The sequence below is a fragment of the Physeter macrocephalus genome, chromosome 9, assembly GCF_002837175.3.
Source record: "Physeter macrocephalus isolate SW-GA chromosome 9, ASM283717v5, whole genome shotgun sequence".
In the NCBI taxonomy this organism is placed as follows: Eukaryota; Metazoa; Chordata; class Mammalia; order Artiodactyla; family Physeteridae; genus Physeter; species Physeter macrocephalus.
Genome location: NC_041222.1, coordinates 92,900,186 through 92,910,563, shown reverse-complemented (window position 1 = coordinate 92,910,563; position 10,378 = coordinate 92,900,186). Strand labels below are relative to the sequence as shown.

The 10,378-nt window shown below is 57.7% G+C and overlaps 1 protein-coding gene across 1 annotated transcript; it reads left to right on the top strand.

The window, feature by feature from the left end:
- The first annotated feature begins 970 nt into the window (after positions 1-970).
- On the top strand, positions 971-6,890 carry PHYHIP (phytanoyl-CoA 2-hydroxylase interacting protein). Its single transcript, XM_007126298.1, has 4 exons — positions 971-1,135; positions 2,335-2,509; positions 4,374-4,491; positions 6,356-6,890. Exons 1-4 carry the CDS (start codon positions 971-973, stop codon positions 6,888-6,890), a joined length of 993 nt encoding a protein of 330 aa, XP_007126360.1.
- Positions 6,891-10,378: the final 3,488 nt, after the last annotated feature.

The following is a 10,378-nucleotide window of genomic DNA, read 5'->3' as shown; positions in this document are numbered from 1 at the left end:
CACACACACACACACAAGGGGACACAACCTTAGCTTCATGATAAAGAGCTTGGGCCCTGGAATCAGACAGACCTGAGTGCAAATCATTCTGCAGCTGTGTGACCTTTGACACCTTAGTACCACCCCCCACCCCACCGACCTCAGCTACTTCATCTGTAAAATGGGGATAATAATAGTACCTACCTATTGTGAGGCTTGCATGAGATGATGTTTGTGAAATTATTAGCACGTAGTTGGCCTGCAAGAGATGTAAAGGTAAAAACTAGTAATTTAAGAGTCAAGCGACAGAGGATCTGCTGAAAGAAAAAGAACGAGAGTTGAAATGTTACAGGTGGAAGAGAACCGTGGCCCTGCTGTCCCCTCCCACCACCAGTGGATTCACGTCATCTCGGTGGCACTCGTACTCCCAGCCCCGAGTTGTGGTGGCCCTTGCTGAGTCACCCCCAGGGAGGAGGGGGCCTGAACCCGAGAGCCCTGGCATCCTGGGCCTCTTGGCTGCCAGCGCCCCCTGCCTGCCTCACCCTCACGCCCTGCTCCCGGTGGGGGCTTCCTGCCGCTCCTGCACCGCCTGGCACTGCTCGCTCCACCCCATCCCTTTCTCTTTTCACGCCTGCTGGCTGAGGGCCCCCCTCCTTGGCTCCATCTGCTGCAAATCTGTCCTGCCCCACGTGTGAGGCATTCGCACTGCCTCCGCCACCTGTCAGGTGCCATCTGCTCTGCAGACACCTCCCAGGAGAGCCGAGAGCCCCCGAGGGGGCCACCCCAGCCCACCTTCGGCCCCACCCCTCCAGTCCTCCTCGTGCTATCTTCCCATCAGATCTGATGAGGCAGGTGCAATCGATGGCTCCTCAAGGTTCCACCTTGCAAGTGATGTTGGGAGCAAGACATTCTAGAAGATTCCGTGGCGGGGAGGGAGGTGCTGAGTCTTCCTCTCTCCTCGGTCCACACAGAAGCCAAACCAGTGGGGAGCATGGAGCTGCTGTCCACGCCCCACAGCATCGATGTCAGCAACATCACCTGTGACTCCTTTCGCATCTCCTGGGCCATGGAGAACAGTGACCTGGAGAGGGTCACCCACTACTTCATTGACCTGAACAAGAAAGAGAATAAGAACTCCAACAAGTTCAAGCACCGGGTGAGTGCAGGGTACCCAGAGCGCCTCCTCCGAGCCCCTGCTCTTGAAGCGGGGCAGGATAACAGAACGCCTAGAGGGCACAGTTGGGAGTCAGAGAGGCCCGACTCCAGTCCAGCTCTTACTGTGTAATCTTGGGAAAGTTGTTTAACCTCTCTCCTCCACTGGTAAAAAGGGAATAATAATAATAATGCCAGCTTGGGAGAGGCGTCATTGAGGTAATCGTCTGCGTGGTATTTGGCCTCTGCCCAGCACACAGCAAACACCATCATCGGCATCATGACCGGACCTTCACATGGGGTGGGAAAACCCAGGGTGCGGCCACAGACGTCACACCTGGGGATGGCGTCTCAGGGGTCCGACAAAGCCCCCGACGGAGAAAGCAGCCTTACTGTTGACCGGGTGGGCAACGTGGGCCACAAACAGGGTTGTGCCCCTTTGCTTGGTCCTCAGGTCCCTGTGATCGATCCTCTCTGTCCCCGACCCTCTGGCCTATTCTTTGCTGGGTTTAGAAGAGGGATGGCGAGTCCTGCACGGGCTGGGATGTCCTCTCCCCGGGTTAGAGCCGGTGTGGGGGCGGGTGGGAGGAAGGCTCCCATCTTCTCAAGCTGGCAGAGAGGCAGGGGGAAGAGTGAGGTAGGAAGGAGCTGGTTCCCACGACGACCGCATCGTGTGGGTTACTCGCCCTCTCTCTCTCTGGAACTGGCTCTCCAATCTGGGTGTCTTTTGGCAGGCCAGTTGCCACGGTGACGTGACTGTTCAACACCACCCCCTTAACCCTCCCCCCCAAAGAAGAAGGCATATTTTCCCTTCCTCCCTGGCTTCTCAGCATTTGCCGTTGCCGTGGAGACGGCACTGCAGTGTGCAGAGCTCTCGAAGTCTCCCTCGGAAAAGAAGGTCTCGCCGCCCTCAACTTTGCGGGCCTCCACCCCAGTGGTCTTTCTCCTCAGTTTCCCAAGAGAACGGGCATCGGGGGTCAAGGGGGTGGAGGCCAGGGAGTGTCTGTATGGCCTTCCCAATGGCCACTGCTTGCTTCTGCGGGAAAATGGTGGCCAGGGCACCGAGCCATTGAATCCTTGAGGCTCTGGCTCTCCTCAGCAGGAAGGCGGCCATCTGGGGGAGTGGGAGGTCTGGGGGAATGCCAAGAGTGGACGTGACCCCCAATCTGACTCTCGGCTCTCTGTCCGCGCCCCATCTCTCAGGATGTCCCCACCAAGCTCGTGGCCAAGGCCGTGCCGCTGCCCATGACGGTGAGAGGCCACTGGTTCCTGAGCCCCCGCACGGAGTACAGCGTGGCAGTGCAGACCGCCGTGAAGCAGAGCGACGGGGAGTACCTCGTGTCTGGCTGGAGCGAGACGGTCGAGTTCTGCACTGGGGGTGAGGCCCTGCTGTCCGGCTGCTTTGGCACATCTGGTTTAGTGATGGTCAGGAGGGGACTTCCTCTTAACCCGGCATGCACTTAGGAACACCTGCTGTACGCAGGCACCGTGCTTCGGTCAACGGGGAGACACCCATGGATGAGACCCACCCGTGCCCCCCCGAAAGCCTGCAGTCTGATGCAGGAGGCAGATGCGAGCACTGCTAATTATGTTGCCAATACCTCTTCCAGAAAGGGATGGAGTTACTTTTCTGGCTCAGGGCAAGCATAAGTGGGGGAAAATACACATAACATAAATTTACCATCTTATTAACCATTTTTCAGTCCAGCAGCGTTAAGTACGTTCACATTGGTGTGCAATCCATCTCCAGAACTTTTTCATCTTCCCAAACTGAAACTCTATGCCCCTTAAACAACAACTTCCCATTCCCCTCTCATTCCACGCCCTGGCAACCACCCTTCCACTTTTTGTCTCTGTAAGTTTGACTACTCTCGGTACCGCACGTGAGGAGAATCACACAGTATTCGCCCTTCTGTGATTGGCTTATTCATTTAGCATGATGTCCTCAAGGTTCGTCCATGTTACAGCATGTGTCAGAATTTCCTTCCTTTTTAAGGCTGAATAACACCCCATTGTGTGGATGGACCATGTTTTGTTTAGTGATCATTGGTTGATGGACACTTTGTAGGACAATCACATTTTGTTTGTCTTGAGCCTCCACGTAGGCTGGGAAAACCATCCCACAAACTCACCTATTCGCTTGCAAATTCCAACATGAACAAATACTGGGCTTCTGCCTACTTGCTCACTGATGACCCAGGATCGGCCCCGTGATATTCCATTCTTTTGGTGCCCACGGTGAGAACTGCTCCAGATCTCCCTCTGTCACAGGGAAGGGGCATGAACATCCTTAGCCCCAGGCCTCGGAGGCTGCTGACTCCATCCTCTGCCAAAGTCTGTGCCCCAACTCTCCTTGACCTGCCTTTCTCTTTTGAGTGGTGTTTTTTCCTTAGCTCAGCTGCAAAACGCCACTCTCTGGAGGTGCTCCTGCACCATGCAGGGAAAGCCCCTTGGTTTACCCCAGAACTCTACATGTAGCGGGAGGTCACTCAAACTGGGGAGCTGGGGATGGCTGCAGTTCAGTTCCTCCTCCTTTTGTCAAACCCAGCACCCTGGCCAGGGCTGCATCAGCAAGAGGAAAGGGCACCTCTTCCTACTTTGTGCAAAGGCACCGTCTAGGCTAGCAGCAGCCCTGCCTGGGCTCCACGACCCCAGCCTCTGGCCCTGGCCCAGGGAGTCCAATTGGACTATGCCGTTTCCAACCTTCCCCCTTTCTCATGGGATGCCCCAGACCCTGGTCTGCCTAAATATTCACCTTGGTTCTCTGCAGTTTCCTCCTGACTCTCCACCTGAAATTACAACTGGCTTCCATGAGGTGGTGTGGGCAGCCTCCTACCTGGCGGATTTGAGGGGCTCGCCCCAAAGGACCTCAGATTGGCTCCTCTCAGTCTTTTGCCTCTTGGTCCTCTTTTCACACGAGGATGGTCTGGGATCATAGCCTCTGGGGCCCTCGCTGTACATGACTGTATAACTGGGCAGCCCTCTGCCCTTTGCTGACGCAGAGCCCTGAGCCTCTGGCAACAGGGCCCAGAGGTGACAAGGACAGACAGCATCCAGCTGCTCATGTTCCCAGCCAGGCCAGGTGGTCTGTTCCTAACTGGTCCAAGGTGCTGTGACTGTCTGGTCTCCCCTGCGCCCTGACGACAGAGGTGGGCCGGCGTTCACGGTATGCAGTGGGTGGTCCGTGGGACAGGCTGCGATCCCCCGCTTGGCTCTCGACTGACCCACCTGGACTCTTGCAGATTATGCCAAGGAGCACCTGGCCCAGTTGCAGGAGAAGGCTGAGCAGATCGCAGGCCGCATGCTCCGCTTCTCCGTCTTCTACCGCAACCATCACAAGGAGTACTTCCAGCACGCCAGGTACGGCCGGGTCTCTCCTTCCTGCCCTGGATCTGCCCGCCGCCCCGGCCGTCTGACGTCACCCCCACCCTGTTAGTTGCCAGACCCTCCTCTGGAGTCCTCACCACCCCCATAACCCAGGCTGGATCTGGGGGGGATGTTAGGCTCCAGGGAAGGAGAGGGCTCTCAGGATGGGGCTACCTGGGGGCACCACGCTAACAGTCATGAGTGGACGAGGTCCTGGCTTTGATCCTCCTTTCGGAGAGTTCCTTTCCCTGGGTTCTAGGGCTGCAGGTCAGCTGTCCCTCCAGTTCAGGCCCTGGGTCCCAAGGGAGGTGGTGAGGGGAATACAGAGTGAGAGGATTCTCAATACGAAGGGTTGTGGTCTTCACACTGCATGCTCGGAAAACTGGAGAATCCGGGGAAGGATCTCAGGGTGCCCTTTAAGGTGGTGCCCAGGGACTGGAGAGGAAATCAGAGGATGAGGCTTGCTGAGCCCCGCACCTGTCACCCAACCAGAGAGGCTTCCATTTAATTGCCTCTGGCCTGCCTGTGTATAATTTCCTTTGGGGATAAAAGAGAGGGGTTCTGCTTGAATGTTTGAAACATTTCAAAAATGTTTGAAAATTGGTGATCCCATCCAACACCCTCAGCCTACAAATGGGGAGCCTGAGGCCCAGAGGGCCAGCAGAACCAGGCAAGAGTGAGGCTGGACCAGGGGCTGCCCGTCCTCACCATGCTGGCTGATATTGCTCCAAGTCCTCGTCCTTCTAAGGGGGCCAGGGCAAGCTGCCCCTGTTACTTTCTTTATCACTGCAGTCAGCTGGGGCGGGGCGTTTTGACCTGATCCCGGGGGGTTCTTTGGTGTTTGTACTAAAGAAGAGAGGCAGTACGTGAGGGGTGAGGACAACGGCTAGTTGGGCTCCTCTATCAGCAAGCAAGGGAGAGACAGAGAGCACCCATATGTGCCAGAATATAAAGATGAATAGGGACTTCCCTGGTGGTCCAGTGGTTAAGACTTTGTGCTACCACTGCTGGAGGCATGGGTTTGATCCCTGGTCAGGGAACAGAATATAAAGATGAATAGGGACTTCCCTGGTGGTCCAGTGGTTAAGACTTTGTGCTACCACTGCTGGAGGCATGGGTTTGATCCCTGGTCAGGGAACTAAGATCCTGCATGCCGTGGGGCCCAGGAAAAAAAAAAAAAAAAAAAAAGATGAAAAAAGGCAGAGTCCCCCCCTCTCGCAAACCTCAGAGTCTATCAGGGAAGTACAGACAGATGGGATGGAATATAATAAGTATGTGTGACTGCTGAGTAAAGTTCAGTGTCCTGCACGTAGTAGGCAGTCAAAATTTTGTTGAATGTAAGTGCTTGCTGTTCCTGGAAGGTTTTGGAGAGGAGGGGACACCTGAGGGATGATTAGAAGTTTGCCAGGCCAGGTGGAAAAATGTGGGAGGGGCAGCCCAGGCAGAAGGAAGAGCACTGCAAAGGCACAGAGGCAGGAAAGACCTGGGGTGGGGTTCCCGCTGGAGAATGTTACCTGTTACCTGTGCGTTTGGGGGTGTTGGGAGGTGGGGCCCGAAAGACCAGATCTTTATGGCGTTGCTTTTTGTGCAAGTCCCATCAAAGGGTTGTAAGCTGGGGAGTGGCGCGTTCAGATCTCTCCTCCGTGAAGAAGTGGGCTGGATCAGCCCATCTCCAGGGCCCTCCCTTCTCTTGCATTCTGGAATGTTCTATTTGTGACTGGTGGAGGCGGTAGCTGGTGGGAGAGCTGGGAGCTGGGCTGACACTCTTCTCGGTCACACATAGCAGCCAAGCCTCAGTCCAGCTAACCAACGTCATTTTCTCTTCCCCTGGGCCTTTCCCCCTGCCCGGGGTGGGCAGGACCCACTGCGGGAACATGCTGCAGCCCTACCTGAAGGACAACAGTGGCAGCCATGGCTCCCCGACCAGCGGCATGCTCCACGGGGTCTTCTTCAGCTGCAACACGGAGTTCAACACAGGCCAGCCCCCGCAGGACTCCCCCTACGGCCGCTGGCGCTTCCAGATCCCCGCCCAGCGCCTTTTCAACCCCAGCACCAACCTCTACTTTGCGGACTTCTACTGTATGTACACGGCCTACCACTATGCCATCCTGGTGCTGGCCCCCAAGGGTTCCCTGGGGGATCGCTTCTGCCGTGACCGCCTGCCCCTCCTGGACATTGCCTGCAACAAGTTCCTGACCTGCAGCGTGGAGGATGGGGAGCTGGTCTTCCGCCACGCCCAGGACCTCATCCTGGAGATCATCTACACCGAGCCTGTCGACCTGTCCCTGGGCACCCTGGGGGAGATCAGCGGGCACCAGCTCATGAGCCTGTCCACTGCTGACGCCAAGAAAGACCCCAGCTGCAAGACCTGCAACATCAGCGTGGGCCGCTAGGGACTTCTGGGGAGCTGGGGGGCTAGGGAGAGATGGCAGGCAGGGGGGTGATGGGTGGCATAGGTGCAGGGAGCTGGCTTTCTCTCCCCTGCCGCCCTGCTCCCTCCATGCCATCCATCTCCCTCTTCTCTTCCCTTCCCTTCCCTTCCCCAGAGGGCACTGGAGGCAACAGAGGGTGGTCCCTTGGTAGGCATGGCCCACCCATGCCTGGTGGGGTTGGGAAGGCTTCTTGGCCTCAGCAGGTTGGTGGGGAGTGGGGGGGCGGGTGGATTTCTAGAGACTTCCCCTTTCCTCTGGTTTCCCTGCCCTGCTGTTTCTTGCCTCATCCCAGGCCTCCATCTCAGGAGACCTGCCGCCTAGGGCTCTCCCGGGGAAGCCTTCCCTTCCAAGGCCCACCTGTAGCTTGCCTGCCTCCGGAGGTGAGCCGAGAGCTGTGGGCGTGCTCTTCCTTAGCCCCACCCCCTCCCGCTCAGGGCCAATCACAGAATGCCCCTCCCCGTGAGTCGGGCCTGGGGGCTTCCCACCGCAGGCCCGACCCTCTCCCTCTATAAATAGTCTCCTGCACCGCTGTGACCCCCGACCCCATCCCGCCCCCTGCTCCTTACCCCGAGGCAGCCTCTTCCTGCACGGGGAGGGCTGTGCCTCCCCTTCTCCACCTGCCCTCTAGAAAAGGGCCCTCTTTTTCTCTTAGCTTCGGGGGCACCTGGCTGCTGGTGTTTCCCCTTCTTCCGTCTGGAGATGGTGTAAATCCCGGCGTACTTTCTCCCTTGCTCAGAGTGCGGGGTCTGCAAGGGCAGCCGCTGGGGTCGAGGAGGGGGCAAGAGACCCCTGAGACCCGGAGGGACCCCTTCCTCAGCCGGGAGTGGGCGGCCTCACGCCGGGGGGGCCCGGCGTGGAACTGAAAGTGAGGACGTTCCCCCAGAGCCCTGGCACCCCGCCTGGCTGCGTGCTTGCTCGCTCGCTCTGCCGCGGCGCCGCCACTGCCCTGTGCCTGTGTGTCATCTGGACTGTGGCTTCCCTGCCCCGCCCCGCCTCGCGCCCCTGCCCACTGGCCCTGTCGGGTACCCACCGCGAAGCTAGCCTATTGGCGGAGAGGCCCTTCCCTGGGAAGTCCTTGGTGAGGTCTTTCCTGGGCCACTCAACGCTTTCACCTCTTTCCTACTTTTGTACGGGTCATGGGAGTGGTGAGAGTGGACCCTGGGGACAAGCAGACTGCGTGGGGTGACGGGGAGAGGTGTCAACTAAGGCAGGCAGCTGTTTGGGGGATGCCAGAGGTGATGTCAGGTGGTGGGAAGCAGCCCCCAAGGTGACAGCCGGATTTCTGCGATGAAGGACAGAAGGGGGCAGCAGGCCAACAAGGCCATATCTCAGCGAGTGGGCAGATAGGACAGCTGGTTGCCTCTTCTGTAGCCACAGGGAGTGGTGTGGTCAGCTGTCTCCGTGGCATGGATCAGGGCTGGGGGCTGTGGGAGATGCATGGAGGAGAGGACGTGGGCCCCAGGCCCTTTCCCCTCTGCTGAGGGCAGTGGAAAAGGCCCGCTGCCCTCCCCTGGCCTCGTGTTTGCCCTGGGCTGGGGGCACACCCGCCTGTGTGCTGTGCTTGCGACGTGCATCAATAAACGACCATGGCCTGAGAGCCCCGCCTCTCCTTGGTCTCTGGGAGGGGTGGGGTGGGCAAGCTGTATAGTCACAGAAGAGCTCGAATGAGGATGCCCCCCAGGACCGGCCACCTGGAACCGTCTCCAAGGTTGTTCCACATCTCACTGTGAGAGGCAGGGCTCCGAAAGCAGAGCCACATCTCCAGCTTGGAAAGGACTTTGGAGGTCAATTTGGCGCTCCCATGCACTCTGCAGATGGGGAAACTGAGGCCTCCTAGGGGACAACCTGTAGCAATCTGGAGGCCTAACCGAGGTCCACAGGCCCCCTGTTTGGAGCCCTTCCCACTGCAGCAGCCTGCCACTGCATCAGACTCAGATGCCACTGAATTTCCCTCCCCCAGAGCCCGAGTGTCCGCTCCACAGCAGGGCTCCTCCCACAGCAGGGCTCCTCGTTTGCAGATCTGAGTCACCTCTGCGTCTATTATTATGGACTTATTAAAATGATCCTCTACTGGAGTGGAAAAGCTCCAGAAAAAACAGAGTCACCTCCCTGACACTGCCTGGCTCAGGGCCAAATGAACATGTGTCATCCAAAGCTTGGGGCACAGCCTCCTTGTACTAGGAAGGAAAGCTGAAGGTCAAATGCCACTTCCTGAGGGCCTACTACGTGCCAGGCATCCGGCCAGGTGCTTTCACACACATCAGCTCCTTTAGTCTTTGCAATGTCCCTGCACCGTATGATTCCCATTTAACAGATGAAGAAACTGAGGCACAAAGAGGTTAAAAGGCCAGTAGGTAACAATGCCCAGGATTTGATTCAGAAGCTAGAATCCTTCCATTGCACTGCCCTGTCTCCCCATTGCATGCCAGGGACCACCTGGGACAGTCAGACACGGGCGGGGCAGGTCTCAGACACAGTGGCCCACCCAAGGGTCTCCACAGCGCTTCTGGCTGACCATGGCCATGCCTAGTTCCCGAATAACACCAGGGGGGGCTGTGGAGCCAAAAATGCCAAGGAAGCTTATTTTGAAGGAGTAGTGGGGAATGTTTGGAGTCCAGGATTCTAAGGATGGGGGGTGACCTCCAGGGTCCATCCTTCCGCCTCTGGGCAGGACCACCCCCCAGCACCAGCTGAGGGGTTTTCAGAGTCCCCCAGAAGCACAGGCTTCAATCTTCCTTTTGCAAAACCCTTCTGGGTTTCTTAGGAGGAGAGATTGGCTCCCAGGGTCCTCTTAGTGGGGGACGAAGGAGCCAGTTGAGGCACGGGTGGTGGGGAGACTGCATACAGGTTTCCTCCAGAGAGCCTGCTCCTCCTTCCTCTCTCCAGATGGCCGCTCTCCGGCACTCGGCCAGCCCTGGGCGGCTCCAGGCACCTGTCAGATAGAGCTGGGTCGGGGCATCTGCCAGAGTCTGCCCCGGGGTCCCTTCTGGCCTGTGTCCCTCTAATCTGACCTGGCGGGGGGAGAGAGGTCTATGTGTGCATAAACACACACACACACACACACACACACACACACACACACACCCCTCCCTGGGCTGGATATGGAAGACAGCTTTGGCGGCCACAGAGAGCTGCAAGGTAAGGGACAACCTTGGGCTGCAGCTGCCACTGTCCAGCAGAGGGGCCCCGAGTTAGCTAGTGCAGGCAGGGAGGGAAAATGAGGTGGTGGCCACCAAGGGGCACTTCCAGGTTACAGTGGGGTATTTTGCTGTGCAGACACAAACACATACACACCCAATATATAGGCACAGCCTCATACACTCACACCTCACTCTCACACACACACACACACACACACACACACACACACACACACACACATACACACACCGATACTTCCCTATCCATTCCTTTCCTTCTGGGACAGCATCTTTCTTTTAATCCTGGCT